The 13757-nt window shown below is 39.3% G+C and overlaps 1 protein-coding gene across 4 annotated transcripts; it reads right to left on the bottom strand.

The window, feature by feature from the left end:
- Positions 1–666: 666 nt before the first annotated feature.
- LOC133461269 (polycystin-1-like protein 2) lies at positions 667–13028 on the bottom strand. Of its 4 annotated transcripts, none has more exons than XM_061742130.1 (23): positions 12649–13028; positions 11907–12011; positions 11724–11749; positions 11602–11635; positions 11461–11522; positions 11294–11356; positions 11030–11188; positions 10845–10948; positions 10639–10762; positions 10440–10562; positions 9534–9753; positions 9239–9420; positions 8901–9131; positions 8699–8800; positions 7470–7648; positions 6836–6982; positions 6530–6732; positions 6025–6212; positions 5802–5934; positions 5079–5274; positions 4755–4974; positions 4481–4565; positions 667–1758 (listed from the first exon to the last, which is right to left on the bottom strand). In XM_061742130.1, exons 1-23 carry the CDS (start codon positions 12962–12964, stop codon positions 1712–1714), a joined length of 3249 nt encoding a protein of 1082 aa, XP_061598114.1. In that variant the 5' UTR covers positions 12965–13028; the 3' UTR covers positions 667–1711. The 4 variants fall into 4 exon arrangements, 3 of the variants coding, with proteins under 3 accessions (XP_061598114.1, XP_061598104.1, XP_061598122.1); XM_061742120.1 differs by having other exon boundaries at positions 667–1753; XM_061742138.1 differs by having other exon boundaries at positions 667–1753; positions 11602–11618.
- Between the last annotated feature and the right edge of the window lie 729 nt (positions 13029–13757).

The following is a 13757-nucleotide window of genomic DNA, read 5'->3' as shown; positions in this document are numbered from 1 at the left end:
AACTGAAGACATTCATTGTAAAACCATTTAATGTAGATCAAGGTGCTCATACAAGGATGTCAAAAATCAAACAAATCTGGAGATTTGGGTCTGGAGAAGTATGAATATTTTTTTCTTTGATTTCCTTTAATTAAAGAAGTATGAATATTTTGAAAGTGAGAGTGCAGGGACCTTGTACAGTGATTAAAAAGATGGTTATCTGTTCTACCTCTTGCAAGTTTGGTGTGTTGAAGAACGGATGCTGCAAGTCTGCTTTGTTTAGTTGCAAAAAAAAAATTGCAAAACGGCTGCAGAAACTGAAATGGCTACCCATTTCAAGAGAGAGGATTTTTGTGAAGTGAATGGGTAACATTTTGTATACAAACTGTCTGAGCTTATTTTCAGAGAAATATTTGCTTCTATACTTTTCTACCTTTTTACTGAATATATTCAAATGTTTATATAGTAAGTGGCAATGCTTGCTACACTAGTATTGACTCTTAAGAGCCTCATATGTGAAATAACAAAAAAATCCCACATTCCCAACACTTTGTTATTAAAAATCAACATTTTTCCCAGGAAAATTGCTCGTGTTTACATGTACCAACGTATTAATTATTAATTTTGCTGTCAGATTTAAATGAATAAATTCCAGGTTTTCCTAATTTTCTTTAATTAAAACACACATTGAACTTTAAAAATAGATACATTTATTGAGATTCAAGCAAAGTATCAATAGCTAAATAATTTATAATTGAAATGAAAGCACAAAAACTCAGTCAAAAGTCTTTGCTGGACTACATCTCCTGTATTTCTAAGCCCAAAACCCAAACTTAACACATAGTCAGGCCTTCACATAAATCATTCAGGGGGAGGACAGACTGAGTCTCACAGAAGAGGCCATGAATGATGAAGAGGCAAAACATGCACTTTCAGCATGTATTACAGTGACGGCACTAAAATGAAAAAAGTGATCAATTAACCATTAGCTCCCATATGTGTGATTACATAAGTGTTCCTTTTCACTTGTCCTCTCAAGTGTGGGTTCATTTACCATCCGCCGCTGCCTGTCACTCGCTCAGATGCTTTCACTCTTTAAATGCTGATCACCATGTTTTAAAAGTTCCCAGCTGCAAAGACTTATTTGCTAATGACGCAAGAGCCGCCTGTTTAATTTAAGAGCTTCTTCATTCAAACTATCACACCAAAATGAAAGATAAGTTCATAATAATGAAACTTCAGATAAAAAAGACACTGATTCTGGCAACTTATTACTAAAATCACACTGTAGATTCCAGGATCAGCGGATTAGAGTTACTTTGATGGATTAAAACTGTTTTTTTAACTCTCAAAATAGCTCAAAAAGCTCAAAACAGGTTAAACAGTTGTTGGATGTTTAGATGCATCAGTGCCTCTTTAATCTGTAAATATATTGGGTTAATTTTCCTAACATTAACATTAAATGAACAAGCTCTTTAAAAGCAAATATTTCTTTTTACACCTACATCATTATAGATATGTTTACATACAAGAATAGTTATTTAATTCCCCATTTACTTTGAATCACCTCTACTGAAACCTGAAACTCTGTATCTAAACACCAGAATCTAATTAGATCATGATAAGGTCAACCCTTCAGTAAGTGAAACAAAGGTGGAGGAAGTGAGGAGGCGTCATGATGAAGGTTTTCACTGAGAGGATGGAGGACCCCTCCCCTCCGACTGCTGCGTCCTCACAGCGTCTCCCTGTCCGTGTACAGCCTGCACCTGTCTCGCTGCTCTGTTAAATGGGAGAAAACACTGCAGTTAGACTGTCGGTACTTAAGTTCTCTTAAAATCACTGGAACATTCAAGACAGATAAATTACTTGGAGGAGCAGGAAATGAAAACGAACCCTTGATTATGGTTGTCAACAAAATCTTTTTGCACAAGACTACATAAGAGCTCTCTGCAGTCAAGCTGAAATAAAATGGGAAGGCAATGGCTGTCTGCTTTATAAAACATGAATAAATTATTTGTGTGTACAATTATATTTGGAGACGATCTCAGGTTGGGTCAAAGGCAAATCTTCCCTTCTTGGAATCTTGTTTTTTTTTAGTTTTTTTTTTTTAGTTTTTGTTATGTAAAGTGTTACATATTTCATGAAAACTTCCTCTATGAAGTAAAAAGTAAGGCAATATTACTTTGAAGCAGGGGCATTGGAGATGGGAGGGCTGAAGGGGCTGCTAGCTCACCTACTAAAACTGTTACCCGACTAATATCCAGCGACCGACGGACTCTCTCCCAAACAATATAGTAAGGAACAAAAAAAGCAACAAACACAACAGATATAACCTGTCCATTTTGAGGTCCACAATCGCAGTTTCTCTACTGGAGTCTCACCTCCATCACAGACATGAATGTGATAGGCTGTGTCCTCTCCCACAGATGGACTGGCTCTGGTCGTAATTCGCACTAAAACCCATCAATCAAATGATTGCAGAGGTGAAATCTTCTGCTCACTTGTGTCTGTGCAGATGCCAGGTTGGAAGGAAGGTGGACATCAGGAGCTACCTACATTTACACTGCAAGTCTTGATGGCCTATAGAGGGAATGCGCATGACGTCACAGATGCAACTTCACAGTGGGTTACGCCCACTGAGTGGCAGCGAAGACTTTCAGTTTGAGCAACTGGAAAACATCTAAAATGAGACAGAGCTGTTGTGCAATCGACTGTTCTCATAGATTTAGCAAGAAATCGTTAGTTATCGTTTTACAGACTGCCGAAAAATAAGCTTAAGAGAGACAAATGGATCGCTGCAAATCGCAGAAACAACTGGATTCCAGGCACCGAAATGTGGATTTGCGGTTCCCATTTTGTATCAGGTAATGTTGGATTTTTGGGTAGCTAACGTTAAACGGTCAAATCGTAAAGTTCGGTGTCCTCATCACTTTAATTTCACCAACAAATCTTGCCTTGAAGTCGGACCAAGCGTCAAGACTTTTGTATGCCTTCAAGCTTTGCTTCGTGTATTTCCCCGGCGTAGAAATTAAGTACATATAAATATCAGGAAACTGGATTCGTGGCCAGATATTAATGTCCATGGACCACTGGTTCTTCAGGTAACTGTACGGGTCACTGTCAAGTCCAACTGCCTTTAATTTAAGCCGGTAATCGGCTGGTATCCCGTCTTCTCCAGTAGTTGCAGCTGTTTTTGCTGATGTTTTGCCACTCAGTGCGAGTAAGGGGGCGTGGTCCAGTGGGGAAGTGACGTCAATGCAGACCCTCTATTCAAACTTACTGCCTATGTACAGTATATTTAAAAAAAAAATTGGGATCCGTATCTGTTGTCTGTATTAACAGATGTTAGATACTAGAAAAGCAACTGTCCAAGGTATATGAGCTCTCAATGATCTGGACAAAGTTGGGCAGCGAGGGAGAAAGACAGGTGATATTTCAAATCAACACAGGTTAAATAGAAGATGTAGCAAACCAAGCAAGCTAAAAAAACTGAATTTTGTTTGTGAAGCTGGCTGAACGAGTACAATTGTATTTTAGAAATCAAAACTCTTAACACAAACAGTGCACGTGCTTCATGGTGGGTTACTGAAATGTGTTTATTTAACTGGTAGAAAACTGGGAGAAAAGGTTATTTATCTCCAAATATGTATCTGGTGGGTGACCTTGTAGCTTGGGGGCCCCTAGTGGCTGCAGGAGACTATGCATCTGCACGGTCCTCATCCAGCAAGAAACAGCTCTGGACTTCTGTGTTTGTACGTTGTAAGCCGTTTTCGGGTTTCGGTTAAGATTTAATGCTTGTTTATAGAGATTCACAGCTGCATTACTGCTGGATTACTGCTAAAGTGGTGAATTATTTTAACGTAAACAAGCATAAGGTGGTCCAGCTCCCACCTTCCACATTACAGGGGGGTGGAGTCCAATGTCAAAATCAAACATGCAGCCTTTCCTGTAAATTTAAAGTTGTGTATCATGAAGAGATTGCATGAAACGAACAAAATGTTCTATTCCCGTTTCCTCCTTGAGGAAATCTGTTGGAGCTAATGACAGTAGTAGTAATGTGCTGGTGTATTTTTAACTCGCTTCATGATTAATGGATATTTGCTTAAATTACTTAACAAGAACCACGACTTTCAATACATAAATTAACAGTATTCGATAACTTCAGTGAAGAAGCCTAGCATAAAAAAAATCTGAAAAAGCCACAAAAGTAATTCAAAGTGAACTTTAACAGGGTAAGGACACTTTTGTGTTATTTGGTATGTTTAAAGCCTTTTGAGTCAGATTTGCCTGAGAATGTGTCGTACAATATCAAAATCTTTAAAAAATAATAAATGATAAATAATATATAAATATATAAAGACTGCAAAGCAAAACATCAGAGGTAGAAGAACTCAAAGTAAAATGACAATTGTAGCTGCCTTTCTGAACGTATGAGAATGGTACAAACCTGTAAAGTCTTCTCTGTCCTTGTTACAGATGGCCTACATAACTTTCTCCTTACCTAACAGCACTTGCTCCACTTCTTCAGTCTCCTCCAGAGCCACAGGTTTCAGCAGCAGAGCAAAAAACACAGCAAGGCCGATCACCTGTGAACAAAACAAGCCACAGCAAAATCTCCCATAAATACTGTATGCCTGATACAAAGAAAGATAATGGTAGATAAGAATCCTTTAAACAAACGGATTTATTCAATGTTACATGGTCCTTTTATTCGTTTTTGATGGTTTTTAGAGCTAAATTCCAAATGAAGTGATTTTTGAATGCAGTGTATCCACCTTGAGAGGCTGCAGTATGAAGATGCTCTCAAAGAGGGAGAGGCCCAGAGACATCACCCATTTGATGGACTTTTCTTTGCCGTACTCAAAACCGTACAAAAGCGTGAAGTATGTGGAAATGGCACTGATGGACAGCAGGAGAAACCACCCCAGGAACACAAACCACCAGGGCAGCCGGCAGCCTGAAGAGGTCTTCTTCTCCCTCATCACAGGAGGGGGGCTGCAGAAAGAAGAGGAAAGGCAACAAGACGCAAGATGATACGAGCTGAACAAAACTCCTGTTGGTCCTAAGCAAATAAAGAGTGTGTATTTGAGTTGGCTGACCAGTTGGACAGGTGGTAGCTGAGGACCATCTCAGCCTTGAGAACCAGCGTGTTGGTGGTGTGGAGGGCATACTGGTACTCTTGCTCATTCGTGAAGTTTTTCCCATCCAGTTTCTTCAGGCACATCAGGAGGTGGCAGAGACCGGACAGGATGAACTTGCTGCAGAACAACCAGTGGTTGTCACTCTCAGCCTCACCTGTGACAGTAGCATGTATACAGCTTGTAACCGGGCCTTAAAATGTATTTTCTGGAGAAGAAAAGTATATGTTTTGCGAGTGCTTGTCCTGATGTTAAAGGCTTTTAAATGTGTGCATTCCAATAACCTGCTATGAGTGAAAATGATGTTGTTAAAGGACAGGTTTGTTGAATTGTTACTTTACTTTCTCACTTTCATCATGATTATCAATAAGCAACGTGGTTTATTTTGAATTAGTCATCAATCGTGCACTATTGTGCACCACATTTGAAACTGCATATTTTCCCATAAACCTGCACAATTTACTTAGGTTTAAAGATCTGGTTAAGGATGCATTGCATGGTTATTTTCAGAGCGTAGTTATCCCCTTTAGCCTTGATTCAGCATATTGAGTAACTAACAGACTGAGGATTACTTTTGAGCATTATGGGATGTGCTGTTTCAGTTTGGTAAGGATTAGAATGAACAGTATCATATCTTATTTTTCTGTCGACCCAATTAAATAAATAAATAAATAAATAAGCTACCTTGCATACAGCGGAGGAAGTCGTGCACCCTGTCCAAGGCAGGGCAGAGGTCAGCGGAGGACTCCAGCTTGAACGTCTCATGCATCTTGTTTCTTGGACTCATGCCCAACAGGGAAATAATCTCCTCTATTTCCTGGAGGAAGGCAGAACAGCACATGTAATGAAGGCAACTGATCGAGCCAAGAAAAATAATCTGAAGTCAAAGCCAAACATAACAAAACACCTTCAGCACATTTGACAGGTTAACTTGGGGGAGTTTAAAGGTCTCTGCAGGAACGTCTTTCTTAGATGTTGATACCACGCGAGGTCTGATGCTTCGGAAGATGGTGATGATGAGGATGTTGATGGGGAACATGAGGAGGCCACTCTGCACCCCAACCATGATCTCCTGCCATGTGATCTGCAGGGACCCTGGGCAAACAGAAGAGCAGTGACACTGTTGGTGATGTGCAGCAACTCAAAACAGACCACAAGTTCATATTGCTTTGAGCTTTGATGAAATTTCTAAAAATGAATCCCTATTCAAGTTCAAATGTTTTAGTGCCACACAATAATACAGAGGACCAGTTAAATGCTTTGCAACATCAGCTGACCTCATTTCCCAGTGGCTAGTTTAATACGATGCTGTTAATAATCAACATCAGAGCTCATTTAAAGAATAGTTTCCCTTTCTGACTGATACTTTTTTCTCCTGGTCATTCAGCTATGTAAATGGAGACTGGAGTCACCTAATGAAAAGATGACTCGTGAGTTCTCATCCAAGGGGATGTTCCAGAAGGCGATATTGATGGCCATGGTGCAGAGAAGTAAGCTCATGCAGCAGGAAACCCTCTGAGCCCGGGTGAAGGGGCTACGCGAGGGAGGATCCACGATGGACACCCAGATGTGTTCATCCCTAAAACCGGTCAACGTTCGGGTCTGGAAAATATTCCTGAGAGGAAAACAAAAAATATGACACACAATGACACAGATCTTTTGACATGGCTTCTTCAAGAACGGTTTATATCATCAGAATGAAGAGGCCTGAGTCTGACCTGAAGCTGGCGATCTCGTTGCTTTTTGCAGCATTGAAGGTTTTCTTGATCAAGCCGTCTCCTTTGTCAGCACTCAGCCAGCAGTCACAGAAGAAATGCCACACGTTTCGAGTGCGAAGGTCCTGTATCGTTACCTTCTTAATAAACCTATCAAAGGAAATTCTTAGAACGGTTACAGTTTCACAATATGAGTAATTTGATTTGATTTATGGGCAAAAATGAACTCTATAAGTGTCAATAGCTTTATTTTGATTATTTAACGTTTTTACTTGCATGTTTCCATTATCACTTAAATCACCTGAATTCTAACTTGAAGCCAAAGCCAGAATAAGTTTGGTGCTTTGAGCAGATCCGATATTGATCATGTCCTAAGCAAAAACGGCATCAACTGTAGGGATCTTATTCAAATCATATTTTACAACAAGAATAATATTTCTATATTTCAGTACAGCTCTTTCTGTCATATAAGCCTGTACATGTGCATATGTACAGGATGCCAACTTGACGCAGTCATTTACACGTTTCATGAGTTGCTGTTTCTTGAACATATAAACTTTTGTTTTTTGTTTTGTGTTCTGTTCTGATGTGGTTATAAGTGTATTGTTTTTTGTTAATAAAGCTCAGCATCTTGTACCAGGATGCGTGACCTCCAGAGCCGTCGTGCTGCAGCCGGAGGTTCTTCATTTCGCCCAGCGGGAAGGGGGTGGCCAACAGGAAGATATCGGTAGCCCCCCTCTCAAACACAGGCTTGTCAGGATCGGTGAGGTTATGCGTGGTACTGTCTCCTTCTGAGCCAATCAGTTTCACTGTGACCTGCAGGAGAGAACCGTAACTGGTGAAACACCACTGCACTCACACATCAGTGACCCACATGGTGGGTATTCCTCGGACCACGTGACTAGTGGCATTGCAAAGTATGACAACGGAGGCCGGGAAGCCATTAGGTGTCACCACAGTGGATTATTCATTTCCACCTTACTCTGTCTTCTGCATTTTATTCCTCTGTCACACCAACCGCTCCATCCTCTTATCACACTATCCAGATATGTACCCTTTGGGTTTTTTCTGTCCTGCTTGGATATCCTCCGTCTTTGTGTCCAGATCATCTCAATGTTGCCTGTTTTACTTTATCTCCAATATCTCCAATCCTGGCTGTCCCTCGGATGTGCTTCATTTTAATCCAATCCATTGTTATCATTCCTAAATAAAATTTGAACATCTTTTCTCCTCCAGCTGTTTCTTGGTCAGTGCTACCGTCTCCAGGCCATATAAGACTTGTCTCCCTTCTGTCTTGTAAACCTTTTCTTCTCAGTGCTGCTCCTTTGTCACGGTGACTCCAGACACTCTTCCCCACCTGCACTCTCTCCCTCATCTCTTTTTTGTACATCACATTGCTTTGAACAGTTGAGCCCATTTAAACTCCTGCACTTTTTTCACCTCTTTTTTCCACATTCTTCCCTTTCATTTACCCATGTATCCAGTTTTGCTGGTTTTGACCTTCATTTTCTCTGGTGCACATCTCCACCACCCCAGGTTTTATTCCACCTGTTCCTTTCAACTACTACAGATCACAATGTCATCCTTAAACATCGTGGGCCGTGGCGAGTCCTGTCTGATCTCATCCGTCAGCCTCATAGTGTTGTGATTCTATTCTTCCAAACGTACTAATCTAATCATTAAATATTATGAGTTTTTCTCATAATGTCAGCTGTAATATTATGCTTCATTCCATCTTCATAAAATTGCAACTTTATTCTTGAAATTCAAGATTTTTTCATTTAAACTGGCCCGAACACTCACCTTTGATACACCATTGATAAACAAAAAAATAAAAGACTGTATTGTCAGTGAAGGGAAACTTACATTAGCAGAAGTCCCTGCATTCTTGCGATGGCCAGTTTGGACACAGATCAGATAGTTGTACTGAGCTCCAAGGTGATTGTCGTCCAGAAGAGTCATCTTCCTCTGATAGTTCAGCAGAAACGTTGTGGTGCATGAATACAAACTGTTTATGTGCTACGTGCAAAAACACACATCTTGACTTGTTACATGAGACCCATCTGACCTTGGAGCGCGACCTGCGGTCAGCATAGCAGGCCCAGAACAGTGTGATCAGGTAGAGGCTGAAGAAAGCACACAGCAGGGCAAGCACCACGTAGTTCTGAGTAACGGTGGCAAACAGTTCTGCGGTGCGGGACACATCAACGTAGTTTGGCATCACAAAGAAGGAGCTCCCGAAGAGGGTGAGGTGGTTACACAAGCACTGCGTCATCTCCGGAGTGCTTTTATCTCCCACCTGAGACAAAATATAGCGTTTCACTAGGTGTTGTGGAACTGCTGCTGCCACTGTAAGATTAATGTCCACGTAGAGGCAAAACTGGAAAGCATATTACAAGCACCAACCATGCAGCCATCAGTTCTCCACTCCAGCTTGTCTGTGTCCCAGTACAGACACTTCCCCATGAAAGAGGTGATTGTTAGTTTCACGCTTGTTTCCTGTGTGTAATTGTCTAGTCTGGTGTCAACATACCAGACCCCTGAAGTCCCATTTAACATCTCTGGGGTTATCATCCAGCGATAGCCTCCTACAGCAAAAACAAAATGTATAATAAATATATGTATATGAACCCATCATCCCAACTCTACCAGCAAAAATGGCAGAAATCAGCACTCGTGCTGCACAGTTTAGTGCAGTTACCTTTGTGGCTCAAGACGGTTTTTTTGGTGAAATGTGTAGAGGTGGGGGGTGAGGTATGAGACAGAAAAAGAGACAGCGACACATTGAGACTGGGCTCCACGTCAAAGACAATGGTCATCTGATGGTCTGAGACGTTCAGCCTGGTAAGAGATTTTGTGTATTTCTCCAACTCAACAGTGTTGCTCAACAATGCTGAAGCATTTGGACGGTGCAAAAAGATCTGAGGAATCAAAACAGCAGGTCAGTGTCACCATGAGGAGCATGGACATCAATCTTTTTCATGTTGTGAAAATTATAATGTCAATTAAATTGACATCTGATATCTTAAAAAAGTCCCCCTCCATCAGTCATGGCAATAATGCTTCTATATTGAGTCATAAACCCATAATTTACAAATTTACACGGGCCTTAATAGTATATTAATAATAATATTCTTATATTTTAATAATATTCTTAGTACTTTAAGCTACTCTGTGAACCAAAACCAGCATATCAAAGGAAAGTTCATGCATCAGCCATGAGTGGAAGACACAACAAAATGTATGTCCGGTGAAAAAAGAATTGGTTTATAAGATGCGCCGGATGCTCCCCACTCATTGCCATAGTATTGTCAGTAACTTTTGCCAGCACATCAGCTCTAAAAGCCCACCTGTGGTCAGAATTGGTAGTGCTACATAGAGTGGCTTTAATAATAATTACGAGTGACTATATTTGTAATTATTTCCGAGGAGTATTTGTGAATCTCTACATTTCACCTCTGTTTCAGCAGAGCTTTTGAAATCTCTCTTATGGTCTAAAGATCCTTGGAAGTATCTTTATGCTGAAATCACTGCCCTGATTTATGAATATAATACCTGTTCAAACCAGTTCAAACAAGATGGTACCCAATTTTTATTTTAGTAGTACCTCAATCTTCTCTGTCAGGTTTTGCATCTTTATATCCGACTTTCCATCACTAAGTATAATATTGCAAACAATTCCTGATATGTTGTCATCAGAGGGATGGGGATTATTGTTGAATGTAGCCATCTAGGAATGAGAGAGAATTTGTTAATGTCATAGATGGCATTAAAGACGCGTAGATATATGGATAAGCCGCACTGACCTGTGCGACGACCTTGTCGTACTGCTGAAGGTAGGACGCCATTGCTGAATAAGAAGGGAGTTTAATATACTCGCCATCCTCCTCTGAACCCAGCACTGTAGAGCCGAGGGCGGATGGTTCTTGGCTGAAATCAAATTCCTCGTTAAAAAACCTATCTTGTTTTTTTAAGAGGAAGCTTTAAAATGGAAACAAATAAAAATACCTACACTCTCTGATAGACTGTGCTCGTGTCATACTTGGTGACAGAATTTTCTGTACCCACCAGCAGGTAAACTGCCCGAATAATCTCAAAGGTATCCTCAAACAAAGTCTGCAAAAACAAAACAAAACAAACACCTTATTTGAAGAGCCATAACAGCCACATATTACTAGTAAAGGCCCATAAACTTACTTTAGGGTTTGGGTTGGTTTCAATATCACATTTTGTTTGTGAAAGTCGCAGGATTCCAGTGCTACAGTTCACAATGGATTGGACTATTTCTTCATTTTCTAAAGCAAATTCTGGGGTCAATTGTTTTGTCCCTTCCAACAAATGCCGAAGAAAATCTTTCTGTGAGAAGAGACAACAGAGAGACGTAAACAGAGCCTGACATGCTGAGATGATACAATTATATCAAGTCATATTTTTGATTCATTAGAAAAAGCTGGTGTCCACCCTGTTGTCATCTGTCGGCTCCCCTTCTGTCTGCTCCATTCGTCGCAGTTCTCCATCTGCAGCCTGCCTCAGATAAAGGTATACCTGACTAAGACCTCTTTCTGCGCAACTCAGTCCCTTTTATATGTCATGAGTGACCTGAGTGAAATTAAAGAAGCACCACTTACCTTGAGAAGTTTTTCAATTTGTCCAACATTATCACCCATATCGTCTATGTTCCTTCTGAGTCCTGCAACAAAGTATGTATGTTTGTTTTTTTTGTACATAGTGAATTAATAAAAACAAAAACAGATTTTGACTTAACTTACGGGATCTGGGTGCATTACTGGAGACAAATGTTTTCTGTAGAGAGAAAAGAATAAAACGGAGACATACAAAGTACCGTACTATCTTTTGACTTCTCACAGATAATTTGAGGCGTATTTCTTACCTTTCGGCTTGGTGAAGATGTTAAGCCTTTAAAACAAGAATTTCACTTTTAACTTACCATCTTTGGGTATAATGAAATGTAGTGCTTAATTCATTTGTTACAAGAGCAAGAAAAATAAGGAATGCAAAGAAGACAGGTAGAAAATAAACAGCATTAAAATGATAAGAGGCAAACGTCACACACTGTACGTGCAGAGGAAGCCGCGTTTCTCGCTGCAGTCAGATGTTAGGAGCTGAAGAGGATTCAGTTTTATGTATCTGCAGGAGTCCCTGGAAATATGGCCATTGTCTGTTATGAAAGAGTGTAAGAAAAACACATCGGGTATCAGAGGAATATGTTTTTTGAGTTAAGGGACTAGTGTTACAATGGGTCTGTCAATTATTTTATACTAAATCAGGTAAAATCACAATAAACGGTAACAAAATGCAAAATCCCCTGTAATGGCTCTCATATAGCCTTTTTATATCCAGTTATTTATGTAAATTGTAATGATGTAATAATGACAATGAACTTTGGTCATGGATGGGATATTCCTTTTGAGGACTTTCAGATCTAAACTTGAAGCAGAGTATTTGCTAAATTTCTTGTTTTATTAATAAATAATTTATCTTTTTTTCTTTAGTCTTATTAATCACATGTTTTTTTTTTTTTTTTATAAAATAGAGTATTCAAAACTATTTAAATCCGTACTGGTTAGTTACAATAATATCACAAAAATGAAAATGTAAAAGACATCAATTTTCATTCAGGTAGTGTTTTTATTTAATGGAGCCAGAATCTTTTTTCTTTTTTTATATGTGAATGTCCTTCCTGTAATTACCAGCCTTTAAAAACCTTTACAGCCTTTACAAACAAACAAAGCAAACTGTAGAAAAGAAAAGAAAAAACGACATATTTCTCTCACTTTGAATGGGATCTTTCTTACCGATTTGGCCCCTTTCGCCCATCCACCAGGTGAAGTTGCTGGTGTTGCTCTCTCTGGTCATGCTGCCCATGAAAAATTGATCAGAGTTGTCCAACACCTCCAAAAGCTTCCCTCCTTTCTCTTCACAGCTGCTTCTGGCTTGACACCAGGTTTTCGGATTTCTAACAAACTCAAAACAGACATTTCTTGAAACAAATTCACACCAGGCAGGCAGGTTACTGCTCAGAGAGGCCTCAGACTTTTGAGGTACAGATGAACATTCAACTGAAATCCACAAAAAAACAGAGATCTGGAGTAACATGGTCATTCTTGACATAATGTGCAGAGGTAAAAAGCATATGATGCTGCTGGAACTGTGGCCGAACCAGCAAGTAAGTGAGGTTACTTCAGTCTGTCGCATGGAAATTAGAGTAAAGAATTAGAGAACATCCTCCAGGAAGTTCTGCATATGTTATAAGTGTCCCTGCAGACACCCAAATAAGATGCAAAGTGAAGAAAGAGCTGGATGTAACTTAAGGTCCTTCAGGCTTTACCTACACTGTATATAATGACCAGAATCAACGTTTACTGTCTGTATCATCAACATTACAATTTTGAAGAAAAGTTTATTAGATTAACCAAACATTTATTTTGTGTTAAGAAAAGCTAAATAATATGACTGAAAAGCCTTATCAAATAGTCTTTTTTTATTTAACATTTGCAAACAGTACAATGATAACAAAACTTCAAATTATGCAATTTCACGTTGAACTATAACATATAAAGAGTATAACTCAAATAAAAAACAAAACAAAAAGCACAACACATTATAACCAGCCAGGGGGGATGCAATTATAACAGAAAGCCAAAACATTTACATACATTTATGGTTTTGATTGCTTTTGAATTAGTAGAAAACTTAATAGAGTCCAGATACTGTTTTAATTCACAATGAAAAGTAAAAAAAGAGGGGTTTTTGCGTAAGAATTTGGATTTTTTGGATGTGGAATTTTGCGAGGATAATCAACAAATTAATAATAAATGTTTCTTTTGGCTTTGTTCTAATTGTAACATGGTCAAAAAAACACCAAACAACACATCCTTCCAAAATAAATTAAAATCAATATCAA

Source organism: Cololabis saira, chromosome 2 (genome assembly GCF_033807715.1).
Source record: "Cololabis saira isolate AMF1-May2022 chromosome 2, fColSai1.1, whole genome shotgun sequence".
Classification (NCBI taxonomy): domain Eukaryota; kingdom Metazoa; phylum Chordata; class Actinopteri; order Beloniformes; family Belonidae; genus Cololabis; species Cololabis saira.
This window is presented reverse-complemented; position numbering and strand designations above follow the sequence as displayed.

Excerpts from the sequence above, each read along its gene's own strand:
- LOC133461269 (XM_061742120.1), bottom strand. The coding sequence starts at position 12,964 with ATGTCAAGAATGACCATGTTACTCCAGATCTCTGTTTTTTTGTGGATT. Across the intron at positions 6,983-7,469 it reads TCTGGAGGTCACGCATCCTG|GTTTATTAAGAAGGTAACGA; the intron begins GTACAAGATGCT and ends TTCCTTTGATAG. Across the intron at positions 5,935-6,024 it reads ACCTGTCAAATGTGCTGAAG|GAAATAGAGGAGATTATTTC; the intron begins GTGTTTTGTTAT and ends GCCTTCCTCCAG.